Source organism: Plectropomus leopardus, chromosome 20 (assembly GCF_026936395.1).
Source record: "Plectropomus leopardus strain MGB_pleo_1.0 chromosome 20, ASM2693639v1, whole genome shotgun sequence".
In the NCBI taxonomy this organism is placed as follows: domain Eukaryota; kingdom Metazoa; phylum Chordata; class Actinopteri; order Perciformes; family Serranidae; genus Plectropomus; species Plectropomus leopardus.
Genome location: NC_142195.1, coordinates 23542603 through 23558702, shown reverse-complemented (window position 1 = coordinate 23558702; position 16100 = coordinate 23542603). Strand labels below are relative to the sequence as shown.

General features: G+C 37.4%; 1 protein-coding gene across 1 annotated transcript in view; it reads left to right on the top strand.

The window, feature by feature from the left end:
* Window positions 1-13561, top strand: part of igsf9a (immunoglobulin superfamily, member 9a) — a 76676-nt gene extending 63115 nt beyond the window's left edge. Inside the window, exons 20-21 of the mRNA XM_042509698.2 lie at window positions 433-506; window positions 2049-13561. Coding sequence (XP_042365632.2) covers window positions 433-506; window positions 2049-2221 — 247 coding nt within the window. The 3' untranslated portion in view covers window positions 2222-13561. The remainder of the gene's footprint in view (window positions 1-432; window positions 507-2048) is intronic.
* The last annotated feature ends 2539 nt before the right edge of the window (window positions 13562-16100 follow it).

Here is a 16100-nt window from a genome sequence, read left to right as displayed (position 1 = left end):
TATGTTTCACAGGAGAAAATGTGTGGGCTAACATTGGTAGTGCTACAGGAGCCTGTGCAGTCATTGTAAGGCTTTCAAGGTTGGTTCAACATCATTTAAAGGAGGAAATAAAGAAATGTTTTCCAATTATGATGGTCTTTCACATACTGTATAGTTAATTTCAACAGATTTTATGCTTCCTTACGAACCAAAACTGCCCACCATATGGTGTTGAGAAATGTCAACAAAGAAAAAAAAAAAATTAATCCCTCTGAATTGCTCTTCAAGCATAAAGCAAGCAGAGTCCTTTAGATTTGTTATGGTGTCTTTGTGTTGTAGGTAAACATTTTTCTCTGTCGTTTAAAAATACTCAAAATCGTTTGATAGAATGATAGAAGAAATAAAAACTAAAGGTGTGTGCTTATTCACCAAGATGTTTTGTAACCTCTGCAGGAGAAAGGCCTCGGTTGATGAGAACTATGAGTGGGATGCTGCTGATTTCTGCTCACAACCTGGAGACCATGATGGTGAGGATTTTTCTGCTCTCATTGATAATATTCAGTTCATCTTTTGGTGCAAACTGACACAAAACCAGATACATCTGTTTAGAATCAGTAATACAGTGCAATAATACCTTTTTTGAAATCAATCACAGGTCCCTGAAACAAATAAAAATAGTATTGTGGCAGACGTGATATCAGCATATATTGAATCAGTGTCCAAAGAATCTATATAATATTGTATCAGGATGAAACTTGTAATTTACACCTCTAATGACTCTGTAGAAAGAAAAACAACTCTGCTATCAGCATTTACACTAAATTGGCTATGTCATTTGTCCAGCAAATAGCTGATTAGTAATGACTTCCATTATTTGGCACCATTTACCTTTAGGATCATGGGTAAGTGGCACCTCAGCTTTGCAGTGGTTAGCATTGTCTCTCTGAGTGCAGTTCTGGGTTTAAACCCATCGTCTGGCTTCTGTGTGGAGTTTGCATGTTACTGGGTTTTCGTCGGTTGCTCTGACTTCCTGTTAAAACCCAAAGCCATGCACGTTAGGTTGACTGGCGATCTTAAACATTGCCTGTAGGTGCGAATGTGAGTGTGATTGGTTGCTTCTGTGTGTCAGCACTTTGACTGATTGATCAGTCCTTGTTGTAATGATTTTGGTGGCACCAGTACTTTTATGTTATGTAATCATGGAAATCATTTGGAATTTTCTAGCACACTTTTTGATAATTAAAAAAATGAAAAGAAAAACTGAGCAAAAAAGCTTACCTAGACGTGGTGGAATGATCTATTGGCACAACGGGCTGGCGTTTTTTTCTATCTTTCTATTCTTTCCTCCTCCTTTTTCTCTCTGATACAAGAGTACCAGCAACCGCTCCAATAGATCACTCCACCATGTCTATGTAAGCTGGTTCTTTTTGGCTCCGTTTTTTAATTTTTTTTATTTTCAAACATTTACACCACAGAGCACCTTGTTTTACCACTATTAACTTGACACACTGTGCACACCGCTCTTGATTCTTTTTTTTTTTTGCACTTTTTAATGACTGATTCATCGTCTTATACAGAGTTAACAGATTCTGCATTTACCCTTATGTTTGACATGATTAATATGTAGTGTTCCTTACTTGCCTAAAAATATATACAAATCAGTGGACTTACCTATCTTGTCATATTAAAAAAAAACCCAAGACCTTTAAACTTAAATTCAGTGGTTGCAGTAACAGTGTAGTACGCATGGTGGAGAGCAACATTTAACAAGCCATTACAGGAACACTTAGCAATTTTTAATCTGATGTAGGTGACATTTGTTAAGAACAAATTAACAGAAAGGTCGGGCATGTTTTTACTCTTTGCCTCCTTTGAATTAACCTTGCAAGCTAACCTACATTTGCACTCAGAAGCCGGTATTTAATATGCAACCCTTAACCTGTGAGTGTTTCATATCTGTGGGAGTTCAGGGTGGAGGCAACGAAACCAAAAGACATTTATTAAAATAACATCCGCGGTAAAATATGGGGAAACTCAAAGACAATTCAGTTTCTTTTCTTTACCCACAGGTCTGCTTCCTTCATTGAATCTACTGAAGCCTGCGCCGCCGACGCCGTGCTGTAGTCTTCCCAGAATGCAGTGCTCTACTAATGCACAGAAAAATTGCCCTCAGCGCTCTCTGCTCCTGGGGCATCAAAGCGGCTGCTCTGCTGAGCCAGAACCAGACACCGTGCTGTTCTGACAGCGCCAGCCCTCGGCTCATCTCACCTGGTGTGTCCTTTCTCTTATTGACTTGCGTCACAAGGTGTCAAAAAGTGCATGTGGCAGAAAGTGAGCTTTTGTCTGATCGATCTAATTCCCTTTTTCAAACCAAGAAAAAAAAGCCTAAGTACAGAATCGCTTTTAGGGAGGTATTCTACTCAGTCTCTTTGTTAAACTTGGCAAATAATGGTTTTCAACAACACAGGCTTCAGTCCAAATAACAGAGTCACCTTTGGCCTAATGCAGAGCTTTAAAAATTTGTTTTGCTTTGTGACCCATCGTCATCACGCTCTTGGCATTTTCTTTTGAAACAGTCTGCCAATCTGCCGATATCAAAGCTTTTCACTGCGCTGATGGATTCGCCACGTCTTCTGTGTGGTGGTTTGATATGCATTCATCATCCAGGGATGACTCAGTGGCCACACAAGGGACAAAACGATTCAGTCATCAAGTGACTGGTTTAGGCTGGGGATGATTAAGTTTTTAGATATCATCCATCACCTTTGAGTCTAATAAGAGGTGTTTATGAAATGCCAATAAATAAGGAAGATAAACAGAATTTAAAAATGTGATTCTGCTACACTTTTACTTTTCTGCTCTACGCTATTTCAAAAAGTTTAATATCCCAGCAGAGATCATTATCTGCTTTTATGCTGAATTTTCGGAATCTAAAAATCTACACAGTGTTGTTGAAAGCCTTATTTCCTCTCCAGGCTGCTCCTTGTTCAGTGAAGCAAGACCTCTAATTATGTTTGGTAATTGAAGAGGGTCAAGTCAGCTTGTAGGGTTTGTCCTTGCTGTTTTTTACGGACACCAAAGCAAACTAGCTTTTATTTTTGTTCTTTTGGCTTGAATTTACTAAGGATCAATCAACAGAGTGATTACTGTTTTTTTCCTCGCAGCAGCACCTGTTTTTTGCCTGCACAGTTGTTCACATTAACACTTGCAAGCCGACAGTGGCGCTGATAAGTGGCACCAGTTGAGTGGTTAAATGCCTTGTTTGAGGGCGCGTCAACAGCAGGTAGTGAACACATTAGTGCAGGGCTGCGGGAGCAACAATTCAACATTATAACATATCGACTTACAATGGTATTTCATAGTAGTGCTGTCAGTTTTCAAAATGCTTTTGTCCAAGTTAAGAGTTACAAGCAGCTGAATCGAAAATTAACACTTTTTTATTTGTGTTCAGCCTCATCCAACAGCAAAGTTTCAGACTCAAGTTAATTCATTTCCATGGAAACTGTATGCTCAGTGGATTTACTCTCAGAGGGGAAGTTCATTTTTGTGGCACTTAATGCCATATTCTTTTTATTGTGTTTGGGAATAACTGCCTTTTACAAGTTTCATTCATGGTATAATTATGACTAGAAACTGTATTTTTAAAGCTTCAATATATCAGACTTGGTGATAAATAATGTGTAAGTGCTCAAACAGTGTTGCAATTTTTCTCAAAGGAAAAAAAGCTAAACCCTGCTCAAAAATCCACCAGATGATGCTTGATGGAGTCATGGGCTAATCTGCATATTGGTGACTTAAAGGGTAATTGGTATTTTTTTAGAAACAAAATTTTTTAAATTGGTCCAGTATTGACCAAGAAGACGTCGGCCGACAGAAACAGGCTGCAATGTAAACACTCAGGTGTGCGTACTGTCACGTTATGTCCACTAAAAGTGCTAAATTTTGCAACTGACAGGCACAGTTTGTTATTTTTAGTGTCTGCAACATATAAAAACAAGCCCTACAGAGATACCGTTTCCTTAATGTTGTCAGACACTCAGAACAACAACATGAGCCGGTCAGTGGCAAAACAAGCACTTTAAGTTGACTTAAAGACTTAAAGTGACAATGCACAAATGCCCCAAGGGGTTACAATGCAACCTGTTTCCCTGCTGCGGCATTCTCTATAGCTATATTTTTTAAAATTCCTATCATGTCATCAATATGAATTTAAATTTGCCTAAATTTTGAAACATTTGTATACAAGTCAAGACACTATAATAAAGTCACTCAAGTAAACTCTGAGAGAGTATAACACCTAAATAGTTAAGTTCAATCATACTAGTGCAGAGGAGGAGTTCCCTGTCAAAACAACGGCGATCAGTGATTGGTTGTTTTATTTACATATTCCCAGCTCATTCATGTTTCCGTCTGACTGATGATTGGTCGACTGAACGTGCTGCTGCTCTCCCCTGCTCACTGACCACATTTGGTCCACATGAGAACACACTCACTGAGAAATATTGTTTCTTTTCATGGGAGGGGAGCACAAATTCATTTTGCTGTGCCACTTACTGGTGTGACTGGGTTTCGTCTGTTCGGCCTCACAATGGAACAGTTCATATCAATAGTACATCAATTTTATATGTGGTATATCCTGTATTTTTATGCTTAGATTGGAAAAAGCCAAAACCATTGATCTTGTCCAGCCCAGCTTCCCAGTGTAAATTAAGATTGTTCCTATTAGTTATGGGGGATCAAACCAGCGACGTTGCAGGCACAAACCTGCTACCACTGATTCTAAACCTGCTCAAAGAAACATGCTATTGCCTCATGCTCTCTTTTCTTCATGAACAATGGAGGGAAATTGGGTTTTGCTTGCTGCACTAGCTTAAGGCCTTCACATTAGTCAACCAAATAATTAACTCAGAGCTCCACAGCATACCGGAACATTGTGTGGTATCCATCCTATAATTGAAATTCACTCATAGAAGCTGCATTTACTGCAAATCAATGTTTCACTTCTGTAGAACATTTTCATTTTCTGGTGTACACATATTGTACCTCAAAACCCACGTGCTGCTCAGGGGATTTGTAGTCAGCACTACTTTTTTGCCTACCCTTTTGAAAATGAATCTAAATATTGTGCATCCAATACATCACGCAAAAGAACATATGTGAAAATATTTGTACACGGATATACTTTTAATGTTTAAAGAAACATTTCTGCCTGTTTTTCACTTTCAAGGCTAAAACCTAAACAGTAAACAGCTGTATGTTGAGTTATCTCATGGGCGTAGATTTTGGGGGGACAAAGGGGACACTATTTATATTAGCACATGTGCATCCTCCCAATAACAACATAAAAGTAGCATAAAATATTCTTTTGACAAAATTAAAAACATTTCCACTCTAAATGGATACAGAAAAGACACAAATTGGTGCATAGAAATTCACTATAAAGCAGGATATAATTATAATTCTGCATCAAACTGATACCGAAGGCTCTGCATAGATACCGAGCTGTGATATGCACCTCTCCAGAAATATAACTATGTGTGAAAGGCAACGTAGACCTCCTCTTTATTTTTTTAAGCTGAATACTATTCATCTCAGCGGAAAAGAAATATTTTATGTACTTTAATTTGATATATAAGAAACAATAGGCTAAATAAAGATGACAATTAAGCCCCCACACAACGGCATTGGAAATGGACTTATGCTAATAACAATAGCATGTTGTATTTGTGGGGAATGCGTATCTATTATGAGACTATTGTTTTGTCGGTGAACCTTGTGAGTTGTGATGTGTCTGTTATTCCCGGCTTCATATAAGTAGGGGAAAACTCTGCTAGCCACTAAGCTTTTCTTATAGATGTAAAATGCCATATGGCTTATGCTAATTACGTGAGCATATTATATTTATTGTGTCTTTGTGTCTAGTATGAGACAAGTGTTTTGCCAGTGAACCTGGTGAATTGTAATTGAGCTGAATTTTGTAACATTAGGCCTACCTTTGTTAAATGCTGCTGTTGTTACCACAGTTTCATATGCAGTCTCGTGGAAAACTCCACTACTACTACTAGGCTAATTTATAGCTACAATGCAAAAATGCTTAGGCTTGTACTATTAGCATCAGGGTGTTGTATTTGTGGTGAAAATGTGTCCAGCAGAAGACAAGTGTTTTGTCTGTGAATCCTGGGAGTTATAATGAAGCCAATTTGTTGCTAGTTAGCCATGTTTAATGTTTGTTTGAGGTGATCCATCAAACTTTAGCTATCAGCGCTTCACAGAAATGCTGACAAGCATTTTTGAGGTTTAACTGCAGAGCAACACAGACACACAAGTAAAAATGCTCACAATGGATAGGGCACATGCTTAGAGCAGACACACAGCCAAAAATTTGACCCTTATGCAAGAAATTAAGTGTTTGATGATCTGGGGCAGGACCCTCAGCCCCCTTTTTCATGTGTCCACCCCCAAAGTTTACCCCTTTTCCACCAACATGGAAAAGGTCCTGTTCTGTTCTGAAAAGGTTCTGTTGCGCCTCATTTTGAATCGCTCAGAGCCTTTCAGCTAAAAATAAATTGGTTCAGAATCTGAGAAATTTGTTCTCAGCTGGAACCAAAAAATAGCAGGTTATCCTTGACCTGAAGAGCAAACAGTGACAACATCAGCAGCCTAATTAATAGTTTGTCCATGCTTGTTTTGGGGGTAAAAACAGGAAAAAAGCCCACAATTTTGCTTCTGCTGTTTCTCATTGTCGTGCATTGTGCAGCGCCTTTCTTTGATGGCACAATGACCAGAGCTCATTTGGTTGAAAAGGTTTATAAGTGATATGGAGGATCCCATCTTGAAATGTTCTTGTAGAAAAAGTACATAACACACCCCTGACTGTGTAGTTATGTGGATAAAGTGAGCTGCAAAATGCAACTTCACAAAGGAAACCTGTTCACAAAGAGTCGTGGACAACAGCGAGGGCTCATAAACCTGATTGTTATACTGCTACCTTTTTCAGTTATTGTTTGTACTTAGGGGGATTAGCTTTAAAGCAAGCGCTCTTTTATTATAGCCATTAAGCAGCAAATGAATTATTTGCAAATGCCAGGAAGTGACTCTTAAAGCTAGAAACCAATCAAGGTCTTATGAAAAGAAATGTCATATACAAATTGAAAAGTGTAACCAAATGCTGCTCATGTTAGCCGGGTAATTTCTAAACTCGCCATAATTAGTGTGGGGCTCGAGTCTTTGTGTGAGTGAATGTCAACATACGGTAAAACTTTCCCAGACTGGATTATCTGTATTTAAGTAATCTATGTAATTATCGCATACCCCGAGTTTTTGTTTCTAAAAAAGTTACAGTGGGGCCACAGTACAGTGTCTCTTTTTTAAATCAACCACTTCCACCAATTTTCACTGGAAAAATACCCAGATTTATTCTGACTGTAGCAGACCAGTTTAAACTGATTCCACTCTCCTAACACAATCAAAATTTGTCTTTTCTGCTGCAAGAAGAGGGTGTTAGCTGGAGTGAAATGCAAATAAGCTGCTGAGTGAGAGTCCTTCTAAGTGATTAAAAAAAAAAACCCAACTGTTAAAGATCAGAAAGTTTGAGCTGTAAATGGTATTGTAATAATCCAAATCTCACCTGCTTTTTTGTATTATTACTTTTTTAAATTAGATTTTCACACACTTGGAAAAATGTAAAGTTTGATAAACTCTTTTAAAAGCAACAGAGAACCTGCCGTTTTTCTCAACAACTTTAAATATTCTTGACTAAAAAAGAAACCTCTCAGACTGACCTTGACCAAACAACCCGTCGAGTGTCGTCACATTCTGTTTCAAATACTACTTAATCCTGATTTGTGCACTACTGAGACTGAACCATTGCAAACCAGTGGAAAGAGCGCAAAGGGAGATAAAAAGAAAATTTCTCATGTGAAATAACAGAAAACTTTATAGACTTTAGCAGAAAGTACTGTGGTAACGTAGGAACCCATTGCTCCCAGTGAGAAGCTGATTGAGAAATTCATGATGACGTATGTTATTACAAAAAATAAAGCACATAATGTGCATTAAATTCAAAATTTTCTGTGACAATAAAAGGAAAGACTGATGTTTATTGACACCCTGAAATCCTAGTAGAGTAGTAGAAAATAAAATGCACAATAATCAGTGTATTTTATAGTTTATGGTATTTTCTTGTTGGATGACATTGAGGTATACAATGATGCAGATTAGGGTGGGTGATGATGTTAGGCAACACTTCTGTTTTTCATCATATTGAGTCACATATTCACCATCCTTGGGAAAGAAAATTGGTATTCAAGGCAGTGTAGCAAATCAGGGCTGAATTTATCATGTGATTCTTGTATGATCTTGTGATCTCAGCAACCCAGCTGCCTCGCAAGGTATTGTTTTTGGCAGACATAGTAAATACAGAAACATGAGAATCATTTTTCTCAGGAACCTTGAAGCTTTCATTTAAATTAATTTTAGTTTTATTGTTTTGAGTCATTTGTCTTTCATTCAGGGGTTGTCTCACATGAGGCAGATGTTTTTTTGTCTGTATGTATGCACCAAATAGAAGAGGAAAATAATCTCCACAACATTTCTTGATTGAATTTGCAGAACAATTATTGTATCGTCATATATACAGTTCCTGTGACAGACAAATTACATGATGCATAATAGAAGATTTTGGCCATATCGCCCACCCCTAATGGGAATGCTTATTACTCAGATTTGAATCAACCTGTCTTATGAAAAACTGTAATTGTAGGGAGCATTGTCGGGAGTCCTAATTATTTAAGTTACTAATTTATCAGATTCATCAGATGTAATTAACAGCTGCAAACATTCAGTGCTTTTCAAAGCCTCAGAAATAGTTTGCTGGTTTTTCATGGCAACAAAAGCTCCGCTCCTCACTGTGCTCCTTTTACACAATGTAAACCAGAGAGGCAATCTGCGATGGTGCTCAGATATACAGCTTGGTTCTGCTCTTTTGACACTGAGTGGGCAGCTGACTTCATTGACTGATAAAATACTTGTCTTACATCTGAACCAGCTTCCAATTAAACTAATGGTATTAGCACTGCTGCACCAGACAACCCCCATCTCGAGGAAATGATCGGAGGTAATGTCATAGTCATCTTTTTTAATCCTCTGCAATTCCATTTATTTAGACTTTTATATCACTTTGACATCAGAGATTACGGGGTGGGACAAACACATATTTCTTGTCTGCGGCTGTGGAGGAGAGTTTTGCTGAGAGCAAACAAAGAAAGCAGTAATGATTGTGTATGAGTGCAGCCCGAGCACAGGTACTTCAGCAGCTCATTTCAAAGGCAAACATTCGTGGCATTCAAACGACAGAATAGCAGTTCACACTGACAGGTAACATTTTTTGTTTTCAGTGCGTGTTCATGGTGTGAATTTATCAGCTGTGCGACTTTCTTCTTAGCTCAATCTGTAGCTGTCAAATCACCACTGACTGGTTGTTTTTGAAGTGATAGTTTTCAGTGGAGACATTTCATCCCGGTAGTCTTTTTCTACGCTTTCTATATAGGAAGTGACACAATCACAGCTTGATGAAGGGAGGGTGCAATAGACCAAATGTATGATGCTATATATGGTTTGTGATGTTTCTTGTGTTCATTGAACCCTGAAAAGAACAGGTGCTTAAGGTTTGACATGACAAAAGGCATATTTTTCTTTAATGTCTTTCCATGTTTTAAAGAGTTTCATTAAGATGTCAGTATGCTTGAAATAAACTTTGACGTAAAGTTATGATCCATAGGATTGCCGTTCTAGATGGTAAGATGACACCCGTGGCTACTGCGGTAACAGGAAGTGCAGTTTGATCAGTCTTTATGGATTTTATGAACAGTTTTCGGGATTATTGTGGCCTGATTTCACAGCGACTTTTCTGAGAAATTTAAATACATGTTGCAATGTTTTTAGGTGGTATTTTGCAATGAAATTGCAGGGCGGCAGTGAAGGACCTCTCTTTGAGCTGCTCTCCTCTTGCTTTCTGACCGAATTAGCATGAGCTACCACAGCACAACGTGATCTCATCCCTACTCATTATATTTTGCTACACCTTAAAACAGAGTTTACAAAGTAAAGCAGAAGTCATATTCCCCTGAGTTAAAATAACAATAAAAGCCAAACAATAATGATGAACGAAAGAAATAAGACAGAAATAATATTTAATACTCCCTTAAACATTCCTTCGTCAGAAAAACAAAAGAGGGGCAACTTCTGTGTCTGTTTAGAGCACAACTGAATAAAACAACATTATTTTAGCAAAGAAATCTGTACATCAGGTCTTAAAAAATGAAAATGACTGCTGCCTTGTATAAAATAAACACATTGCTTTACCTGCGACTGCTTCACATTAAAGCCAGGATCAGTAAACACTGAGGCTGATATCTATTAGATGAAATTTAAAACAGTGATACTGGATTACAGCTGGTTCACGCATTTTTTCCCTTTTAATCCTTCATGACTGTGAATGCATTTCAGATGGTGGACCCAGCCACTAATAATGAAAGTTAATTAGAGCAATAATGACAGAATGTCAGAAATATTTAGCATTTGATCATAACGTGTTAAAAAAACGGTCTTTTATTTCATTAAAATCCAAAGGTCTATAACTTAAAGAAAAGTTCACAAGTCACCTCTAAGTCAAACTCTCCTGGAATTTAAAGTTGTTCCATTATCTTAGGTAATTTGCTCACGCACTCCTCAAAGCACGATCACTGACAGAAACTGAACACGCTGGTTTTACCTGGAGGCCAAAGCATGCGCTCAATTAAAAGTTGACAATCTGTACTTTTCTCTTCACTGGAAACTTTTAGTGTGACATGCAAGTTAGATGAGTTTACAACTCTCATGCATTTTAAAGTTAAAACACAGAAATGTGTCCCCCTGAAATCCACACTCGTTTCATCACTACTCATGCCAACGAGCGCGGTGACGAAAATTCATCAACAGAAAGTTAAGTGACAGAATTTGCAATTATGAGCCGGTTAAGCTGTTTAACAAGCAGCAGAGCCAAACATTAGCTCGTTCCACCTCATCAAATATTAGGAGTTGCTGATTTTTTCATTTTTATATTGTTGTAAATTTGGTTTTGAACTGTTTGTTGGATAAAACAAGCAATTAAATATATTGTAATTTTTTTTCGCTGGAAAAACATTGTGGGACACATGGAGCTAAATATCTTGAGGTGTCAAAACAACATTGAAATTATAAATTAAAAGCACACACGCTCAGTTTGTAGCTGCACTATGTTGACATTTTTATGTCGTGTTCCACTATGATGATGGCATTTCTGTTTCATTTAACCTTCCAGACATAATTATTTGTGTTGTTTTTCCATCTTCAAGTGGACTTCAGCAGGTACTTTATTTTGCATGACAGAAAGAACGAGGATGGCAATTAGTGCTTGTTGCTGAGGATAAGCCGCGACTATTATCTCCTGCCAAGTGTAAAATTAGTGCGATTATCAGCAATATTACCGTAGAAATATGGTCGGACGTGGATAATTTAAAGATTGAAACCTAAATGGGACTTTTTCAATCAGTCTATCTGCACATCCAGCATTCAGTCGGAGAAGCGAGAATTCACAACATGTCAGCGAAGTTAATTACTTCACCGAATGCCTCCCAGCAGAGTGTGGAATAATAGCATCAGGGGAGAGAATGACTTTTCTTCTGTTGTATTGGTTTTATAGTACAGCAGAATCTTTCTTAACCCCTATTTCACTTTAATTAGGCGTTTGCCCAAGAGACTTACTTTTGAAAAACATCTGTGCTCTTGTTATCCCAAGGGCAGTAACCTTGCAGTAAGCGTTTCTTATTCTCTCATTGATTACAAAGTATGTTCATTCAGAATTGATGACCTTATTATAATGGGTGGGATTTTCCCTGTCCTTGAGAATGTACTCATAGAAAAAACATAATTGAGACCAATTTCTTACAGCGGATGTTGACATTACAAAGCACTTTTGGGATGTGTTGGTTTTTGACAAATATGTTTGACTGATACCAGACTGCTCTATTTGAGCTCAAACCTTTAAGATTTTGGACTCTTTCATACATGAAAAGGGAGACTAATGTTTTTACCAAAAGGAAAAAATGTACATTTATATTATTTAAAAAAAACCCAAGAAATTATACAGAAAATCAAGCATATATTTGTGTGTGCTGTATTTATGGTGTTTGCAGCTGCGGTTGCAGTAATGTTTACAAAAATGACAATATAATGGAAAAAAAGAGCATTTATATGGTAAAATACGACAAAAAAATGTTTGTTTATGAGTCAAGGTTTTTAGGAATCAGAGGTGTGGACTCGAGTCACATGACTTGGACTTGAGTGACAAATTCGATTACTTTAGTCTGAACTGAATCAAAATTAAAAAAGACAGGCTTTTCAGTGGGGACTTGTAAATCTGGACTTGTGTCTTGACTCAAGAGTTGTCAATATTTTTTATGGAACTTGCCTCAGGACTTGTTAATCTTAACTCATTACTCGTAAATCTTGACTCGAAAATGTACCTCTGACTGGAAAATCTTGAATTGGGACTGGACTTAAGACATAACTCGGGACTTGGGACTTGACTTGACTGGGAATTTTGACTTTGGACTTCATGCATGACTTGACTCAGGACATGTTGATCTCTATTTGGGACTTATTCAGGACTTGCCAATCTTGTCTTGGGACTTGACTCTGGACTTTTAAATCTTGACCTGGGACTTGACTCTAGACTTGTCAATCTTGATTTGGGACTTAACTTGACACTTTTTAATCTTGACTTGGGACTTTTCTCAGGACTTGCCAGTCTTAACTTGGGACTTTTCAATGTTGACTGAGGACTTGACTTATGACTTGAGAATCTTCACTTGTCACTGGACTTGTGACTTGACTCAGGACTTGTCAGTTTTGACTTGGGATTTCACTCATTACTAGTCAGTCCTGACTTGGTACCTGACTTTTGACTTGAGGATCTTGACTTGGAACTGGACTTGTGACTTGACTCAGGACTTGTCAATCTTGACTTGGGACTTGACCCATGACTTTTAAATCTTGACTTGGGACTTGAGTGCAAAGACTTGAGACTTGCTTGTGACCTGCAAAACAATGACTTGATCCCACCTCTGTTAGGAACCACATTTATTTGTCTATATGTTTATTCTTGGATGAGGATTTTTGGTTTTTAAATATTGACTTTTTGTTAAAGTTATATTTTAAATGTCACATTTAGATTTATTTGTACATTTTTGATTGTATGAGCAGATTCCAGCTGTAGTGGATTAGTTTTTTTATGTTTTGTGTGTCATGTACTTGTATGCAATCCCTGAATCAGGGTCTCCATTGTATCACATAAAAATACAACACTGTAAAACATTTTAAGAATTCATGTACAGCGAAATGTTCCTTCCTTGCATGATATATTTGTAAATCTCTTTGCTTTTTCACTGCCTCTTCTGTCTATTATTACCATGTAAATCATAGTGTAAAGCCTAGCAGGGCAGCACTGTATGCAATGAATTTTTTGTTTCGTTTTAATAAATAAACATGAAGCATTTTTACTTTGCACAGTCTCTGGTTTTTCCACCTCACTGTTGTACAGGATCTTAACATTTAATTGTTTATCAGACAGTGGAACAAAAGGTGATCACAACCATCGATCAGAGAAGTAGCGAGGATCCTAAAACTGATTGGTATTCCCCTTTGTTCATTTTGACTGTTTTGCATACACAAATACTTTCAAAATCAATGGAACTTTGTTGATCCAAACCCCTTTGAAAAATGGGGCTATTTTGGGCGAATGAAGGCACTCACTGGCATAGAAATGAATCTGCAAAGTTTTTTTCCAAACTATTAAGAAAGTGTAGCCTTCAGGTTGGAGTTTCCGTTCTGTTTGCAAAAAAATGTTTTCAAAGAATCCTCGTAAGGAAATTGATGCTTTTAAAGATTATGGTTTTCGGTTTTTGTCCGCCTCAGATGACACAGCTTCTTTTTCATCTGCCTCGCTCCATCTCATTTGGATTGTGATCATGACTCGGTGCGATTATCACGGATCACTTCTGGAGATGGACTGAATTCACAGTAGTTTAACTTTGTCAGCAGGTAAGCCCTTTAACTGGCGTATTAAAAATAGACGGTTGGCTCTTATTGGGTGAGACATGCAGACCTTTTTTAAAAGCCAATTTACACTTGAAACCACTTTTCATTTAAATAGCAATTATATTCGAAGTGTATCACTCAATTTATATTAACACTAATGTTTTCTGACTGTACAAACTAAAAAGGCTTTGTGGAGAAATGAAATATAACCCTCATTACTACTTTTACCATGACGACTGACTAACTTCCTCGCAGTGGTGCACAATAAGTCTCTCCAGGCAGTCCTCTGCAGTTACGATGCTTTCTGTGGTGTCTGACAAAACCTCTTTGTTGTTCTTGAAACCACTGTGAAGCTCTCGCAGCCTATCAAGTAGCTCAAGAATTAAAAAAGCACACTATGAGAAAGATTATTAGCCAGTAATTTTCACATCATGAATGTGAAATTATAAGTTTCTAGCATGGAGAAAGAGACACGGAGAGAGAGAGAAAGAGAGAGAGAGAGAGAGAGAGAGAGAGAAAAAATAAATTAAAGATAAAATGAAAATGCAAACAAATTGAAATGCTCATGAATACCTACACTACCAGTAAGGTTGAGTGGGCATTTTCACGCTCCCTCTGTAATTACGGCACTAAACCTGGCAAATGTGCCTATTTAATTATTGCTCTGTCAGACAATAACAAGAGAACAGCGAGAAGGATTGGCTGTTGTTTCTACTATACCAAAAGAAAGTCAAGGTAACTAATCCTAATAATGACCGTTAAATATTTAGCCATATTTGTCAAAATATTTGGCACATTGGTGGTGACAGAACCACATTCTGTTGCATTTCCAGTGCAGTAACCTGGGGCGATAGCCTGTAATTGTGAACATTTGAACCTAATTTTGACCAGGTCCATTTCAGTTTGGGCCAATTAACCTTCAGAAGATAAAATCTCACAATGTCTGTTCATTATTCAGCCCAATAACCAGAAAAGTGCTGGCACTGAATGTTTCTGCAAAGCATGGATACGTTACATTAGCACATTATTATGAAGAGGAGATGCTGAAACTTAATGTTTCAACAACGCTGCTGTTAACAGCACTGTTGTCAGGCACAAAAACTTGTTTATAGGAAGTAAAAAATTATGCTTTGGCTGTGTTTTGGGGGGGGGGGGGTCACAATCCCAGCCAAACAAAATAACAGCATTGTTCTGGTAAAAACAATCACTTTTCATGGCATTATTCCAGATGGCAAAGTGGCAGTACCACAGGTAAAAGCTGCTCAGAACACAACGACAGGTTGCTGAAAAACACTTTTTGAGACCTAAAAGCCAGTGAGAAGACAATGACAGGCTGCTTCAAAACACCCCAAACCACAACCTGCTTTCTTTCTTGGTCTCGAACAGAAGTCTGAAGTAGTCTGCAGCTTGTCAACCATCTTCATAAAGGAAATATATATATTCTAACCCTTTGAATCCACATCACTTTTCCTCTGCTGCTTTCAGACACCTTCACAAGCTTTGAAACCTGGGCAAATTGGTTTGCGCCCTTACATCTGAAAAAAGGCAATGAGCAACTTGCCAAGAATTGGCAATAACAACTGCAAAACTGTAAGAAATTAGTAGCTTTTTTAAGATATGAAAAAAATGTCCAAAAACTATTAGAATAATAATAATTATAAATTTAAAATTATTCAATAGAATTATTATTTTTTTCTAAGCACTTTTTCAGGTCATTGCCTTTTTTGTAAAAAAAAAAAGAAGTTTGTAATAAATTGCTTTTTCTGTCTAATGTTTAGATCTTTTCTTTTTTACTCTTTGGAAAAACTTTCTTTTTTTCCTAATTTTTTGGCCATTTTTTCTCCAGTTGCTTATTGCCCTTTTCCTATTTTTTCAAAAGAAATCAAGCAAATTTGTTTAGGTTTCAAAGTGTTAATAGGCCTTTTGGCTATATATATGAAAATATTCACGTTTTTTTCTTCTTCCAGGTCTTGGGAGAACAGGCACGCACGTTCTTATGTCACGTG